This window comes from Zygotorulaspora mrakii, chromosome 3 (assembly GCF_013402915.1).
Source record: "Zygotorulaspora mrakii chromosome 3, complete sequence".
NCBI lineage: Eukaryota > Fungi > Ascomycota > Saccharomycetes > Saccharomycetales > Saccharomycetaceae > Zygotorulaspora > Zygotorulaspora mrakii.
This window is the reverse complement of record NC_050721.1, coordinates 1,203,874-1,220,889: the sequence shown is the minus strand read 5'-3', so window position 1 is coordinate 1,220,889 and position 17,016 is coordinate 1,203,874. Positions and strand designations below refer to the sequence as shown.

At 40.7% G+C, this 17,016-nt stretch overlaps 8 protein-coding genes across 8 annotated transcripts; 2 read left to right on the top strand and 6 right to left on the bottom strand.

Annotated features, from left to right (window-relative positions):
* Positions 1-24: 24 nt before the first annotated feature.
* Positions 25-2,043, bottom strand: ATG13 (serine/threonine protein kinase regulatory subunit ATG13; the record flags this gene model as incomplete). Its single annotated transcript, XM_037288099.1, has 1 exon — positions 25-2,043. The coding sequence occupies one exon, from the start codon at positions 2,041-2,043 to the stop codon at positions 25-27; it is 2,019 nt and encodes a 672-aa protein (XP_037143994.1).
* Positions 2,044-2,704: 661 nt separating this feature from the next.
* On the bottom strand, positions 2,705-7,306 carry GDB1 (bifunctional 4-alpha-glucanotransferase/amylo-alpha-1,6-glucosidase; the record flags this gene model as incomplete). Its single annotated transcript, XM_037288098.1, has 1 exon — positions 2,705-7,306. The coding sequence occupies one exon, from the start codon at positions 7,304-7,306 to the stop codon at positions 2,705-2,707; it is 4,602 nt and encodes a 1,533-aa protein (XP_037143993.1).
* A 528-nt stretch (positions 7,307-7,834) lies between these two features.
* DPM1 (dolichyl-phosphate beta-D-mannosyltransferase) lies at positions 7,835-8,632 on the bottom strand (the record flags this gene model as incomplete). Its single annotated transcript, XM_037288097.1, has 1 exon — positions 7,835-8,632. The coding sequence occupies one exon, from the start codon at positions 8,630-8,632 to the stop codon at positions 7,835-7,837; it is 798 nt and encodes a 265-aa protein (XP_037143992.1).
* A 222-nt stretch (positions 8,633-8,854) lies between these two features.
* On the bottom strand, positions 8,855-9,344 carry SMX3 (mRNA splicing protein SMX3; the record flags this gene model as incomplete). Its single annotated transcript, XM_037288096.1, has 2 exons — positions 8,855-9,211; positions 9,336-9,344. 2 exons carry the CDS (start codon positions 9,342-9,344, stop codon positions 8,855-8,857), a joined length of 366 nt encoding a protein of 121 aa, XP_037143991.1.
* A 238-nt stretch (positions 9,345-9,582) lies between these two features.
* Positions 9,583-10,764, bottom strand: GAB1 (GPI-anchor transamidase subunit GAB1; the record flags this gene model as incomplete). The annotated part of the gene is made up of 1 exon (XM_037288095.1): positions 9,583-10,764. The coding sequence occupies one exon, from the start codon at positions 10,762-10,764 to the stop codon at positions 9,583-9,585; it is 1,182 nt and encodes a 393-aa protein (XP_037143990.1).
* A 375-nt stretch (positions 10,765-11,139) lies between these two features.
* SEC23 (GTPase-activating protein SEC23) lies at positions 11,140-13,413 on the top strand (the record flags this gene model as incomplete). The annotated part of the gene is made up of 1 exon (XM_037288094.1): positions 11,140-13,413. The coding sequence occupies one exon, from the start codon at positions 11,140-11,142 to the stop codon at positions 13,411-13,413; it is 2,274 nt and encodes a 757-aa protein (XP_037143989.1).
* A 335-nt stretch (positions 13,414-13,748) lies between these two features.
* AOS1 (E1 ubiquitin-activating protein AOS1) lies at positions 13,749-14,792 on the bottom strand (the record flags this gene model as incomplete). The annotated part of the gene is made up of 1 exon (XM_037288093.1): positions 13,749-14,792. The coding sequence occupies one exon, from the start codon at positions 14,790-14,792 to the stop codon at positions 13,749-13,751; it is 1,044 nt and encodes a 347-aa protein (XP_037143988.1).
* Positions 14,793-15,072: 280 nt separating this feature from the next.
* On the top strand, positions 15,073-17,013 carry HDA3 (Hda3p; the record flags this gene model as incomplete). Its single annotated transcript, XM_037288092.1, has 1 exon — positions 15,073-17,013. The coding sequence occupies one exon, from the start codon at positions 15,073-15,075 to the stop codon at positions 17,011-17,013; it is 1,941 nt and encodes a 646-aa protein (XP_037143987.1).
* Positions 17,014-17,016: the final 3 nt, after the last annotated feature.

Genomic DNA, 17,016 nt, shown 5'->3' with positions numbered 1-17,016 from the left:
AGTTTTTCTTTAATTAAATATTTTCTACATCTTGGAAAGGTTCATATCACTCATAAAAAAAAGCAGGTCCTCATCTTCATCATCATTTTCTTCAGATGCTCCATCAATACCACTGTCGTTCTTTTTCGAATCATTTTCCTGAGTACCAGTTTGCTTCATCCCCGGTCTATGAAGTTTTGCATAAGCCGGAACAGCAACGGTTGTAGGTTGTGAATAGTGGGAAGGTTGAAGAATAGGAAGCCTATTTCTAGCAATTGAGGACGAAACGCTTTCTACGGATCTTGGTGAGTTATAACGTCTGATCCTTGAGTTATTCAAAACAGCTTCACTCATCAAAAGATCGTCATCATCTTCATCCTGCTCGTCGTTAACATTATTATCAGGAAAAGAATCCTCACCTGTAGCCCCGATGCCCAGTCTATCGTGAGGCACACTTTCGTCGCGGTAAGAGGTAACGCTAGCCTTGTTGAGTTCATTGGAATTTCTATCACTTACGTAAGAGCCGTCATTAAGCTGAGATTGAGAAAACCTGGAAGGAATGGACGGATATTTGATCACAGGAGAGAATGATGGAATAGGAGAATGCGAACTTGACCGGCGTCTTTGGGAAGCACGCGTCGGCTCGATAGACATGCTCATCGAGAGGTTGTCACTTAACAAGTCGTTGGTCGGCTTTAAATTTTGATACTTCAAAAGAGACCCTGAAATATCTACACTCCCCGCAGGGTTCTTCTTGATCTGCAATTCTGGTTTTTGATCAATTAATCGAACAAAATCCAGCAAATCTTCTGTCGGCATTTCTGCTTGCTTCGTTGCTCTACTAGTTTTGTCTCCCTGGTCTGAGTATCTTGTACTTGAGTGACGGCGAATCTTCCCAAATGAGGACGAATATTTTGAAGCGCTACCGACACTGGAATCTTCAATATGTGCATCCTGAGCTCCGATGAAAGGTTGTGTGTTACCTGTAACTGAACTCACACTTGATCTTTGAGCTTGCAGACTTGCAACGATTGAGGAAGAGCTCGAGGGATTTCGTGTCAATGTGTGACTTTGTGCGATGGGTGTGCTGCCAACAGATCCGACTTTGAAGACTTGCAATTGCCTCGAAATGGAAACTGGTTTCCTTTGAGAGCTTTGTTGATCATTAGAGGTTATTGACCCCACATGAGCACGAGGGGAAAGTGATAATGATCTATTGATCGAAGAATTTCGTAGCATTAATTCGGGTTTGTTTTGATTTTCCGTTGAATAGTCATCTCCATTGTGTAATTTAAAATGACTGTCGCGTCTGTAAGAAACCGAGAGTCTCAAAAGACCGAATTTTGTCCATACAGGAGTTATTTTTCTTTGCTCGAGATGTGAAGGTACATTAGATTCGTTGATAACGTTAGAATATGTGCTGATTATTGGCTTGCTCAACCCAATCCTTCCTTTCGATAAAATTGGTTGCGAGCCATCTAATATTCTAGTTTTTACGTTCATAATTGGAACAGAACCTTGCAGATCGTTCATCTTGATAAGAGATAGATATAAATCGTTCGCAGGTAAAAGTTGAATCAGGGTGTGTAAGTAACGGAAAAGAAGAACTAGCTGCCTCAATAGATTATTGCGATCATCTTCTGTCGGTTTATGATTCTTAAAAGAAGTTGAAATTTTATCGAGTTCTATGAGCCATCTCTCCAGAACTACCTCACTTTTCTTTGTGCCTTTGCAAACATTCCATGAGTTGCCATCATCATCTTTTAAAGTGAGCCAGTGTGACGGGGTAAGATTGCCTAGATCCAGGTAAGTCTCTATGACCAGCGGTGGAAGATCTCGCAAGCCATCGAAGTGTGACCATATTTTCATAATATCTGGCAACTCGCATGACTCGTCTATTCCGGAAGAAAACCATTCCTCGTCAAAATGTGCATTTTGGCCATGATATCCGGTCTCAGGCAAATGCAATTCATTGGACTTTGATGAGCATATTAGCAATGTAGATTTCACGAAAAAGTTATCTATCAGTTCTATAATTTCCTTGTCACTCTTATTGAAAGACATTATACCTTATCCATAGAGATGCAAACGTGAAATAGGCGCCAACAAGCTTCTGTAAGGGCAGTCTTGCTCAACCAAAGCTTGTAAAAAAAGCACACACGCGTTTACTCTATCGATACGAGTACCAAACGGTTTCCTTTCTTGTTTCCTCTTCTTCTTGATGCCAACACCGTTGGTTAGTGGCGCCGTCCTGAATATGGTCGATTCGTGTGACTCAGCTATTGTGGAGACCTTGCGCCTAGAAAAGTGCCGAATGGATAAAACTATGATGGGGCCGAAGAGTGAAGTCAGAAACCACGAGAAGAAGTACTTCAATGAGGACAGATAGCTGCTTTTCTCTGAACTGGCTTGCTCCTTGCTATATTTACCACAAAATATTGCCCGATGATCTGCTTTTACCATTAATTGACTTCCAATCCCCTCTACAAAAACAGCGAAAATCAAACCAAGGTATATGTGCAATCACGTGGATATAAAGATTTAACGAGCTGTATGCAACAACAGGCAAAAACATCCAACATATATTATAAGAATTTATTAATTGTCTGCGTGTATGGCTATATTTATATATATTTGTAACGCTATCAGTGTAATCTAACTTAGCATCAATAAAACAATGAGGGAAAAAAAGCTCAATGCGACCGTAAAAAAGATAGTAATATAACTAAGCAGAATCGTCGTCATTCTCCTCATATGCGCTCCAGAGGTCGTAGAATAGGTCCAGCAAGCACCCTGTACTCCAAGCTTGTGTCGGACTTGAGTCATTACAAAAAGATCCATCTTTATTTGTCAATTCTGTGATGCCGGCCCATGGACTGTCCAGAAGCCATTCTGATTGTTTAACCATCCGGGAATACAGTTCCTGATACAGGTAGGATGATGGCTTGGTCTTTGAGTTGTTTTGAGCCCGAGGATTGGTCATGAAATGGAATTTTTGGAAAGCCCTTAGGAAATAACCATACAACCAGACCCATTCAGGTCCTTGATGATAGTTTCTGCCCTTCGAAGTGGCGAAATCTGAAGAGTCTTCACCGTTGTTGTAATACGGTCTGTAGTTGTAATCGCTAGGATCCAATGTTCGCATGCCTATCGGTCCTCTTATCACCCTATCCGCTATATCGATCGCTTTAATGGCATATTTGGGTGTAAACAATTCAGGAGCAACAGTCATTGCAATCAAGAAATTTGGTCTCAACTGATAATCCTCATACGGTTTCCCGGTTTTGTACACATCTTTATAAATACCTCTTCTATTGACAATAGTCTTATCAATGTCAAAGTTACAGTCGTCAGATTCATCCTCCGGTATATAAAACTTTTTCTCGAAATTTTCCCCCAGCAATTTGTCCCACTCAATGAAACTTATTCTGGAGCCGTCATTTTTTCCAACATCAGTAAATTTGAACTTTCCCGACTTATTTAGCCCAATGACGAACCTTAATGCACTTTTCAGCAGTCCATTGATTTCAACGTCAGCACCATCCCTCGGAGTTCCCGGTACACCGACCGAGCCAGCCTTCTCACTTTCACCCATTTTATCCATCCATGTCCCGCAATTATCCTGAGAGCCACCATGAATAAGTCCAGTTGACCAATCAACGTGGATAGCAACGTTGAAACCATTGTCTTTCATGACCCTATCGAGATTGGCCCCCGCATTTGCCTCTCTGTACTTTATTCCCTTGGCATGTCTGCTGAATATTTCATATATCACCTCTTCCAGGCTACTACTGTAGCTGAAAGCTGAAGGATCGTCAACTGGAATATACGTATCATCAAGTGGGAATCTTCTATTGACCTTCTCTTTCAATATCTCTTCGCCATTGGGTACAATATCAATGTAATCTTGAATAGCTTGTAAGAAAAACCAGGCTGCATCACGAGCATTATACCTGGGGTTTCTACCAGCGTCAAGTAAATTAGGAATTAGACCATGTTTTAAAGTCTTTGCAAAAGCCAAAATGTGGGCCTTGGCATCTTCATACCTTCCTGTGGTTAATAACAGTCCCCTCAGTGAAATAAAAACATCTCTTCCCCAACATCTCATATAATTGATGCTGAAATGAGGGAGACCTGCAGCCATTGCTGGCACATTTTCACCGGGCAATATTGAAGTTGACCTCATCTTCGAGACCATTTGAACTGAGGTCAGAGACAGACCTTGCACGAAAAGGGTAGATTTACCAATATTAACAGGCATGAGTTGCATTGCTTTCAAGCGGCAACAACCATACAAAATACCTATGATCAGTGCAAAGTAGCTTGGAGCCAAATAAAAAGGAAGTTCTCTTACCCTATTCAGTCTTGCCCGTAACCACTCCTGAATGTGAGAAACACCAGTATCTTCTCTATAAAAATCCAATCTATTGATAACATAATCGAAGGCCCAAAACCCGTTTCGCAAGTTTTCACTAATAGGGTGGGACAAGTCGTTAGTAAAAATGACATTTCTCAAGACAGAAACCCAACCTTGCAGACCGCAATACACTAATTTGCCGTAGCCCGGTATATCGTATGATCCATTACGACCTTGAGTAATGTCAAATTCTTCTGGCTCCGAACGATAGAGCACGGAGTTGACGGATTCCAGAGTTAGTTCAGATGTTGCCTTTACCGCCCCATACCTGATGAAATGATCCAAATTCTCATCAATACCTTTATGTTGCGTTTGGAAAATAGCTATCGACCCCGGTGGAAAATATTCGGGAATTGAGATTGTAGCAGTACTAGAGTCTTCCTCGTACTCAACCTTGAACCCATCCAATTCCACAAGTTCCACAGGTATACCCTGAAGTTTCTCGTCGCTCGTCGGTACATCGCCGACTTTTTTAAGCGAAAAAGCATGTTTGAATTGACAAGATGTTTGAGAAAGCTGAATATTAGGCAAATGCTGCTCAGGCAAATTTTCATTGAATTTGGTTCTAGCGATGAGATACCATCCACTTCCAGTTTTAGCATTAGTACGATGAAACGTTATATATTGATCTTCATGATGAACGTGCTTTTCTCCGTCTTCAATATCTGTACTGACATTGCTAGTGTCGAGCCTAATCTTGTTTAAGATGGCTTTGACTTTCCCGATTCCATTGTTCTGCTCAAGGTCATAATGTCTTTTTTCTTGAACGAGATTGAGCAGATGGGGGTAAATTTCATCGTAACCATAAACTGACCCAATTGCCGTTGAGCAAAAAGCAACCAGAGCAGCATTGGGCAATGTATCTTCGACAGTTCTTTTCTGATAAGGTGTTTCATTATCGTGTGTGCAATCCATAAGTAATGCATGAGGAGGAGCTGCTGCTAAAATTTTTGGAATTTTAATTTCAGAGACACACTTCATCGAACGACTACTGGGATCCCAATTGCAATATTCCTCGGTAAGTTCAATATCTGATTTGTAAGGGAAATCATCCAATGGAACATACTTGTAAGAGCCAATTGGTCGGCCCCCATGCTTGTGAATTAAACGAGACAATTCACCCTCCGACCAAGCTTGCATTGCCTCTCTTATCAAAGAAGAGATCCCAAGTCTCTCAACAAACAAACAATCCATTTCTTCTGAACCGGAGAATAATTCAGCAACTACGTAGAGATTAGGATTAGTTTTCCGTGCCAAATCCAAGAAATACTCACCCACATGTAATGGAGTAGAGTGACAGTTATCTATTCTGAAACCATTAAAAATTTTGGCATTCATTTCAATATACTTTGACATTCTTTCCCACAAATATGGAGAATCGCTTGGACCTCTACCATATCTTAACTTGACGCAATCACCCCACACAATAACTTCTCTGCGGAGGTAGGCTCTTGACTTTTCTGATGCAAAATCTACTAACGGATTTCCGTTCCAAATCCAACCATTATTCGCAAGTGCATAATTCTGTCCATCATTTGCTTGGAAACGAGTAAAATACGGCTCAATTAATGGAAATCTGTCATTTATAGGTCCTTGTTTTGGCCCATTTTCATCAAGTCTCAAATACTGAATACGATTGAACAGCTGCTCCAAAATTTCACTTACGTCATCATCGTATTCCTCATATAATGGTGAGTTAACTTCATCTACAATTTTACGAGCGTTTTCCAAAATATCAGTGCTGATTTCATCGCCATAGAGTGATTTTAGTAGAGTAATAAATTTGCAAACATCAATCTTATTCGCATTACGTTCACCCAATACTCCGAACGGTGATTTACTAACGTTATCACGAACAAATCGCGCAAGTCCAACAAAATCGTCAGAAGCTATACCTTGCGGTAATTTAACTTCATCACCACACGAAGAAATCTTGGAATTCCACATCTTTGCGATAAGTTGTAGAGTCGATTCAACATCAACAACATAAAATTCCCAAAACTTTCCGCTCCCCAACACATGAATTTTAATTCCATCCATTATTTTAAATAAATCATTTGTTGACTTCAAATCGACAGGATAGCCTAATTTTTTCAAACTAGAACTAAATTTCAGTAGTGCAGCATCCAACTCAATAGCTGAGATTAAATGAGGTGCTGTTACATGGTTGTAACCTGCATCTGGATGATCTCTTAGCCAATCTGAGTTATTGGCCGTATGATTGAATACAATATCTGTCAAACAAAGCATATTGTACTTTTCCCTCAGATTTTGCATCATCACAGGAACATCTTGATTATCCTTAAAAACATTGGTATCAAATTGTAACTGATCGTAAATGGAATAAGGTGAATCCGATTCACCTCTCTGCTGTAAAGGCGTAAAATGAATCATATTGTACCCTTTTGCAGCAATTCTAGCAAAGACTTTATCCCAATCTTCACCCATCCATTTAGAAACAACACTTTGTGCTGCAATTGCATTCAATTGAAGAAGTTTGCCATTGATATGCAGAATTGGGGGGACAATAAAATAAAATTTTCTTGTAGTTTCCAACTGGTCCTTGGAATTTCTAAACGATAGGTAGAAGCAGAAGGACCCTGGCCTATAAACGTCCAAATCTATATCACAATCCCTGTGGAAAGAAGATTGTATCACTTTCTTGTAAAATTTGTTCCTATCAAACTCCGTTTTGTAGTCCGGTGTGCAGTTTGTCCAAACCAGTCCATCCCTAGATATTGGCGAGCCAGCACCAATTGTCAATCTAACCGTAAACAAAGGTGTGCCCTCCACACTGCCCTCTGGCAGAGGTAATGATGGCAGAGTCAACACTCCCTGACCGTAAGAACACGATGCAAGTGGCTCACCATTGTCGCGCAGCCGCAACAACAATGTCCTATCGACAGCCATAGCTTCAGAACTATCAGAACTTCTCAGATCGCTGTTGCTCTTGCTAAATATCTTCGATGCTTCCTCAAAGTATCCTTAAGTGTCCTCCTTCTACAGCGCCTATCTCCTTAAATCCAAAATTTTCAGTGATACCCAAAAACAACTTTATATCAGGTCCGAAATTATGATCTTCCCTATACCAAATTTCTGGAAATGGTTTAGCAAACTTTAAGATGCAGTACACCTTTCTGCTATTCTTTTTATACTTGGTATTCCTCCCTGACTCGAGGGTATTTTTCCAGATGACGGGGGTTTTTGTGCTGTCGCTTGAAGCCCCTCGAAATACAAAAACTATCGCTATGCGACGACTTGAAGCCAATGCTTGCTAACAGTATGGCGCAAGCTTTGATTACCTGTACTGGTTCACTAAGTGTTCGTTTCAGCTCGGTAACACGTTAGATAGTATAATTTGACTAATTTTAAAGTATATATATATATCGGCTTGCGGCGTTATACGCTTCTTAAGTAATTCACTGCATTCGCTGTGCCTCAACAAACAAGGGCAAGCAGCTTGTAGAGTGCATAGAGAGCCAGAATTGACCAGAAGACAAAAAAGAGGATCAAATTGTTGGCACCGTACTTGAAAAAGTAAAGCTCTTTCAATTGTTGAAGGTATTGAATGATGACTTTTCCGGATAGCTTTGACTCTCCCTCTGTTCTTACGCCAAAGGAAAATGGAATTTCCCCAATGGTATTTGTTTTTGGCAATGGCAACTTCGCCAACAGCTCCAAAGCGATCTTGAAACCCTGCGAATTGATATCACTGGGGGCGGCTTGAAGCAGGTATTTCTTTTGCAGACCAAAGAAGCCACTCATCGGATCGGATGCGGTAGTCAAAGGTCTTGCCATCATTCTTGCAGTGGACGATATAACTCTACGATACAATGGCCAGTCCTTGTCAATTCCAACTCCAGGGGCATATCTGGTACCTAGCACAAATGCATGTGTTTTCAAAGAGTCGAACAGCTGTGGAACACTCTCTGGAGGGTGCTGTAAATCGGCATCCATGCAAATCAAGTATTCACCTTGCGCCTCGTGAAATCCCTTCAAGACAGCAGAGGACAGACCACGCTCATCTGTTCTGACGATGATCTTGACATTGTAGCCTTGTTTCTTCAAAGCCTCAACTTCTTCGACAGAACCGTCTTGAGAATTGTCGTCGACGAAGATTAGTTCAGTACATTTCGAACCCTCGTTGCCCAAAGCAGCGAACAGTCGGGTGGTCAAAGGTTTGACGTTCAGCTTCTCATGGTAAGCAGGCACAATAACAGAGTTGGTGATAGACATTGATGTAAGAGGATAGTCAGTCGTTCTTGCCTTTTTTGGTTTAGACTATACAGAAGTATGTTTCCTTCTCTCAAGTTTCGTGTTTATTGTACCTGTGCTGTCATGTCGCCTTGCCATGCAGAAATGGAAAATTCTCTGCCCAGAAGAGGAAGGATAAGAAATATTCGATGCTTCCATGAATGTCGGAGTTGAATAACATGGGTTTTTGGGTCATACGGACTGCTATGTATTGCTACTTACACTTGCTTTGTCAGTTTCAGCTGTATTAGACGTTTCAGATGTTTTCGATGGTTCTGAAGTTTCCAGTTTTTCACTTTTTAGTGCTTGTTCAGATGTTGTCTCGGTCTTCTTGAGATCCTCGCCTATCCAAAGCACGTTGTTGCATCTTATGAATATCTCTCCTATAAGCCCTCTGGACTTGTTGTCCACTATCTCCTCTGCCTCTCTCAGCTGTAAATTGAAATAGTTGTCTGCGGATACCAAGGTACCTTTATACTGTGTCTTGTTAAATTTAAGTGTCACCAAAATCGACTTATCTATTAGATCCCGAAGAAACGGTTTTGGATTTATGGGGGTGAACTGTAGCTTCGCTGTTAGTATTCTTTCAAAGTGAATGGGAAGCGAGAAGTAGCACGGGACCGGCAATTGCTTCTCGGAGCCACGCAAATTCAGGAGCAGTTTCTGCATAACCTAAGTAACATACATCAGACATGATAGCGGTACACAATATATAGATCAATGATTGCCTGGCCTGGCCCTGTCGTTGTGTATTAGCTTTTCTTCAGAGTACGTGCCACTATTAATGGAGGGCAAAATAAACAGCGATGAGCTCACACCCGTTATACGTGACAAGAGATCACATTGAGTATATACACTAATATGAACTCATATATAAGTGTACATAGGCGTGTATACGTGTAGTTTTATGCGTATTTAGTATGCTGAGATGGTCATATTTGAGTTAGCTTGAGATTAAAATTTGGCTTGCCTTCATCGTATTCTATTCTGAGCATTGCCCATGTAAGATCGACGATTATGGATGCCAGTGCCAATGCATAAACTAGTGATATGGCATAGAAAAAATTACTGTTACCTGAACCTAAGTCAACCCACAGATGATAGAAAATCGGAGAGAGGAAAATGGCATGCAGCATCAATAAGCACGATATGATTGGGTATCTCAAATAGCCTAATAGTGGTTGAAAAAATGGTATGAAACTGAGGAAAAAACCGGAGTCGCCCAACGTAGGGTATGGTTTTGTGATTGTTATCCAAGCAAGGCAGAGAATGAAAGCGTAAAATGGCTGCTTATTGAAACGGATGGTAATTGGAGCAATGAAAGAAACCACGAAAATATTGAAAACTGCTTTGAAGAATGGCAAGAACATTTCGAACATTTCAATGAAAAAATACCACCACAGCCCCAAATTGGGGAACAATTTTTCGTAGCGGATCAGTGAGCCATACGTTGATGCTAAAAACTCCCATGAGCTGCCCGTAGCCCAGTAACTCAGGGCTACTAGCACAGCCAACGTCGCCGCTGTCACAGCAATTAATCTTGCCTTCTGTTGTCTATTCTGCCCCATTCCACACAGGGGAATCAGGAGCAGAATCGGATACGCAGATAGGTATCCTGCACCCGCTATGGCTACCGCTGATCCCACCACATTGCCTTGCACCGCGCAGAGTAACGCACTTGACACACAAACGTTCGTGAATATGACGCTGGACCTGCTGATACAAGAGAGCAATACGAGCGGGTTCAAAGCATACAGCAGACTCGGTAGCCACAAAGGTATCTGTAGACTTTGCGTGAAGTACCTAGTCAGTGCCAAAATATGGTACGCTACAACAGTGTCCATCGCAGCGTACAGTATTGCCAGTAGATGTTCACTATCCACAAAAGACATCAGGAGTATCAGCAGCGGAGACTGGTGCACCACCCCGCCGCCATAGAGTGGGAATCCGTTCTTTAACATGTAGACACCCTCACAAAGGGATCTGAAGGAGGTCATTGGCGTTGAAAACTCAACGGACTTATCCAGTTGCGCTTGCAGGGAAGGAAACAGCGCGGATAATACCAGTCGCGTTACAAAACACGCCACTATACTTTTTGTAGCATCCATGCGCATCCTCAGACCTATTTCAATCCAGCTGATGGCAGCAATTGGCTCACTTATTGTGCTTACTTTTCTCTTGGCCAGTAACAATTGATCTTCCTTCAGTTTATGCCCTCCGTCGCCGATGAGAAGACGCCTGAAAAATGCAGCTAAAAAGATACAAGACAAACAGGGCCAATTGTTTACCACGGTGGCAATTGGGAAGCGAAAGATTTATCGATCAATTGGTTAAAGAGAGAGCCAACTGCTGTTCGATTGCGCTACTGTTGAACAACCTAGTGGGATCAGGTGTAGTATTTGTGAAGAAGTAGTTGATTGACGGCCGATTGATTGTTGTTTGTTTAAGAATCTATTGATTGCGGGTTCGGTTTATTGATATTAGAGATCATGGATTTTGAGACCAACGAGGATATCAACGGTGTTAGGTTTTCCTGGAATGTCTTTCCTTCGACCAGAACGGATGCTAACAAGAATGTTGTGCCTGTGGGTTGTTTATATACGCCATTGAAGGAATATGACGAGTTGAATGTTGCACCATACAACCCTGTCGTATGTTCTAACCCACAATGTAAAGGCATTTTGAATCCATACTGTGCGATTGATTTGCGGAACAATTCATGGACTTGCCCATTCTGTGGTTCTAGAAATCATTTACCACCGCAGTATGCCAGTATGACGCAGGAAAACATGCCTGCGGAGTTGCAGAGCACAACTGTAGAGTATATCACGAATAGAGCTGTTCAGATTCCTCCAATATTTTTCTTTGTTGTTGATATCACGTCAGAGCAAGAGAATTTGGATGCTCTGAAAGAATCCATTATTACATCTCTTTCACTTCTACCACCAAATGCAATGGTTGGTTTGATTACGTACGGGAATGTTGTCCAACTGCACGATCTCTCGAGCCAAATGATTGATAGATGCAACGTTTTCAGAGGCGATAGAGAATATCAGTTGGAGCAATTAGTGGAAATGTTGACCGGTCAAAGACCAACAAATACAATGAGCGCTGTACAAAACGCGAAGATTACCCCATTTTCTCTCAATAGGTTTTTTTTGCCTTTGGAACAAGTTGAATTTAAGTTGAATCAGTTGTTAGAAAATCTAGCTCCTGATCAATGGACCGTTCCAGCAGGTCACAGACCTCTGAGAGCCACTGGCTCTGCTTTGAACATTGCTTCGTTGATTTTACAAGGCTGCTATAAAAACGTTGCAGCAAGAATTATCTTGTTTGCTTCTGGACCATGTACTGTTTCACCTGGTCTAATCGTGTCAAATGAATTAAAGGATCCATTGAGATCACATCACGATATCGATTCGGATCGTGCTAGTCATTACAAAAAGGCCTGTAAATATTACAATCAGTTAGCTGAAAGAGTAGCAACAAATGGACATACTGTCGATATATTCACTGGTTGTTATGATCAAATTGGTATGTCGGAGATGAAACAATTAACTGACAGTACTGGTGGTGTCCTATTACTGACGGATGCTTTTTCAACTGCTATCTTCAAACAATCATACGTTAGATTGTTCTCTAAGGATGAAGAGGGCTATTTGAAAATGGCTTTCAACGGTAATCTATCTGTAAAGACAAGTAAAGATTTAAAAGTTCAAGGTTTAATTGGCCATTGTTCTGCTGTGAAGAAACCAGATGGTAACAATATCAGTGACTCCGAAATTGGAATAGGTAGTACTTCAACTTGGAAAATGTCTTCCTTATCTCCAAATCACACATATGCAATTTTTTTTGAAATTGCAAATACAGCTGCTTCAACACCAGCCGTAGCTGATAAACCTCGTTTGGCTTATACACAGTTTATTACTACTTATCAACACTCTTCTGGTACTAACCGTGTCAGGGTTACCACGATGGCGAATCAATTATTACCATTTGGTGCGCCAGCAATTGCGGCCTCTTTTGACCAAGAAGCCGCAGCCGTCTTGATGGCAAGAATAGCTGTCGATAAGGCTGAGTCCGACGATGGAGCGGACGTTATCAGATGGATTGATAGGACTTTGATTAAATTATGTCAAAAATACGCTGACTACAATAGAGACGATTCCTCCTCTTTCAGATTGGCTCCAAATTTCTCGTTATACCCACAGTTCACCTACTATTTGAGAAGATCACAGTTTTTGAGCGTTTTCAACAATTCACCAGATGAAACTGCATTCTACAGACATATTTTCACAAGAGAAGATACAACTAACTCATTGATTATGATTCAACCAACACTAACATCATTCTCGATGGAAGACGAGCCACAACCAGTATTATTGGATTCCGTTTCTGTCAAACCTAATACGATTTTGTTGTTAGATACATTTTTCTTTATTTTGATATATCATGGTCAGCAAATTGCCCAATGGAGAAAAGCAGGGTACCAAGATGATCCACAATATGCTGATTTCAAATCCCTCTTGGAAGAGCCTAAATTGGAAGCTGCCGAATTATTGGTAGATAGATTTCCATTACCTAGGTTCATTGATACCGAAGAGGGTGGATCTCAAGCAAGATTTTTACTGTCCAAATTAAACCCGTCTGACAGTTATCAAGATGCTACGCATGGTGGATCAACAATTGTCCTTACAGATGATGTTTCGTTACAAAACTTCATGACACATCTACAGCAGGTTGCAGTTAGTGGTCAAACATAAATCAAACAAAAGAAAGGCATAAAATATCATAAGATCTCATCAGAAAGCTTAATTAAAATATTTTTTCGTTACATCAAAATTGTGCACATTGGTATAACTGATTATTTTTCTAAACTATTTCATAAGAAACAGCCGAAGGAAAAGAAAGGAAGAGAATTGTGAGATAGTTGCATACAATAATTATCATTGGAAATGTACTTTTACGTCTTGACTAGTTTATTATTAGATACTGCCGTATTTATTCTTGTCAGGAGAAATGAAAGCAAAGACAAATATATATGAAGGGAATGCAAGCCATTTCCGAATAACATTTTTGCCGTTTTGTATAAAGCAGCTCAAAATTCGAACATAGGCATATCTAAAGTGATACCATCGAGTATAGTTGTACTTTTTAATGGCGTCTGCCTTTTTCCCAAAATATTAATAACATCCTGTGCAACCGCACCTCCAAGGATAGCGGAGATCGGGGTAAATTCAACATTTCTTTGCACAACAAACTGCTCAACATATTCATTGCTTAATATTGTTGTTGGTACTTCCAATCGTTCGCATATCTCTAAAGCTTTGTTTTTTAGAATCTGGGGAGTAAGCTCATCTTGCATTTCATCTAGCGAAAAGAGTGCCAACGTCAGAGGAACAGATGGAGACAGTCTTTTCGACTGTCTTCGGCTCAGTTTGTTCTTTAGTGTTGGCTTGCTTAATACTTCTACAAAAGGCTTATAAGTGTGTTTTGTCTTCACAATTTCATAGACCTTATTTGGTTTCTCTTCGTCTTTCTTCTCAACCACTTCTGTGACCTCTACACTGTCTGAGATCCTACCAACAGCTGTTGCTTTTGCGCTTTTAATTTTCTGCTCTTCAGCATGAAACTCTATCAGATCCACAAATATATAACCGAATAGACCATTGGAACCTGTCAAGTATATTGGGAGATTGAAATGTCTAGTAATCTCGTTGAGCCTCACCATTTCATTCTTCGTTAATTGAGTACCGATCACCAGATCAAAGTCTTTGAAATACGCTAACGGTTTACTAGAAAAATCTTGCACATCGAAAGTTACGTTAACTCTGGGATTTAGGTCAAGAATCCTATTTTTAGCGGCGTCCAATCTTTTCAATCCTACATCTTGCTTGCTGAGGTAAAATTGAGAGCCCAAGTCCTCCTCTGTGACAGCATGCGAGTCTAAAATGCACAGAGACCCCAGACCACTCAATACAATATTTTTGCAAATTTCTGTGCCAATGGAACTTAGATTGATCAAAAGTACTCTCGCCAACCGCATACGTGCCTGAGCAGCCATACCCCAAAGCCTGATTTGTCTGTCATAAAGAGCGATTTCGTCTGCGGAAAGTGAACTATCAACATCTCCTGTAATCATCCTTAAGAGAAACAGGTTAGTTCAACCTTTTACATGAAAGGGTTCGTTTATACCTTTTCTTCATTTTCTCAAAATACGCATTTTTTTGATTCTCTTTCATGTCGCTATTGTCCCGAAGCAGTGAGAAAAAAACCGATCGGCAATGAATACTACTAAAAAGGCACCAATACTATAACAAGAGGCTTACTACGCCCCTAGCAGTCTTAGCAGCTGTTGAAATTGTAAGCAGCTTTTAACTAGGAAGAAATTGAAAACGCGCAAGGCGGTACTATCACAAGCGATGGATCTCCTCAAAATATTGGATACGAAACCTATACCGGCTATTGTTGATGCAAGAACGCTCGGTATATCCGAGGACACTTCGGGTGACTACTGGCTACCAACACCTATGTGTCTGTACCAGAAGGAGTTGATCGATCAGATCGTGTCACTGCATTATTCTGATATTTTGAGATATTTCGAAACGAAGAACTACGAAGAAGATGTGATTGTTGAGTCGATGAAGACAATGTGCCGTAATAGTGCGTATATATCAACACATCCATATTTGCTGATCGATCATTGTATGCCCAAATCTTTGATCACTAAGGACATTCCAGCTCATCTCGCCGAAACTAGTGGGAAATTTACTGTACTGCGAGACCTGATAACCCTAGTACAAGAGTATGAAACACATACGGCTATAGTTTGCCGACCAGGAAGGACAATGGATCTTGTAGAGGCATTGCTGCTAGGAAAGAAAGTAAATATCAAAAGGTATGATAGCCATTCCATCAAGTCAAAGCAAAAACCCAGAAATTTTGCATGTACCTGCCATTTATTTCCTTCAGAAAACCTTGATCTCAAAAAGCACCCATTGAGGCATTCCAGACAGTTTGATATGCTGATATGTTTAGATCCAACAGTAGACACAGAAACAAGCGAAATTCAACATATACTGCAGTTCCAAAGAGATGCAAGACGTTCCGAATCGCGTGCACCAACTGTCAGATTAGCAACTATCAATTCAATTGACCACTGTGAACTTTACTTCGGTCGAACATATAAGAAAGATAGTAGAGAGTTTTTGGAAAACGTTACTGCTGCTGCTGTTGTCCTGAGGGACAGGGTCGGTACTTTACCGCCGGATTTGCGGCCAATTTATTCTCAGAATTTGAGATATTTGATCGAATGGCTCGAGGATCCCAGTATATCATGGCCGCTGCCTGACGTTTACTGCATTAAGAAGTATACACCGATGGATGTGGAAAGCTCTTTACTCACGGAAGTTCACTATAGTCAGATCGAAGACGAATTAGAGGCCGCATTTCGTAGTGGTAAGAAAAGGGGTCGTTCGAAAAATGATAAAGAATCATCCAAAATGGCTGAAATCGACTCCTTTTACCAATTGAAACGGCTACAGAATGACTACACTACGAATCCCATAAAGCAAGATATGGCACAGCTAACAGGTATTTCAATTGCCACTGAAACAGCCAGTACCGATTATCATCTTTACAGTGGAATACTTACTCATAAATTGATGCAATCGATCGGGCAAAATTACATGGATCTTGAATTACAGCGCCAAGAATTGAAAAGTTATGCTGATATGAACACCATTCAAGAATCACATCAGCAATTCTTCGAAAGTGAACTCAAATCGATGGGTGACAAGGTAAGTGAAAACTGTTCATTAGTCTCGCTCAATCTGCATAAATCTGAAGAGATCGAGGGACTCAACATTAAAAAGTGTAAAAATATAGATGCCATCTCTGCTGACATTGATGATACACTTGCAAAATTGCAATCAAAAGGTGAGACTTACGTTTTCCTGCGATCCCTTTATCTTGAATATGATGGATTGAAAGGAAGGCTTGATAAAGAAAAGAATCAGTCAATATCAAAGGACACTGAAAAAGAGTATACTTCTAAAGAGTGTGAAAGAGCTGACAAATCAATCGAAGAGAGTCTCAAGGAAATAGATGACAACAACACGAGGCTTTCTCATTCAAAGACTGAGTTTCAAAGTAAGTGCGCCATGGCCCATGAAGAAAAGAATAAAGTGCTCAACTCGATAGAAAACCTCAACGCTTCAATAAAAACGGAAGAATCGAAATATAAACAGTTGGAAAATAACCTCAAAGAGGTTGTTAGTAGATTGAATAGTCTACCAACACCGAGAGCACGAGTATCTAACGGCAAAAGTAATTCGAGTAGACGAAATAAAGGCACAGCATGACTT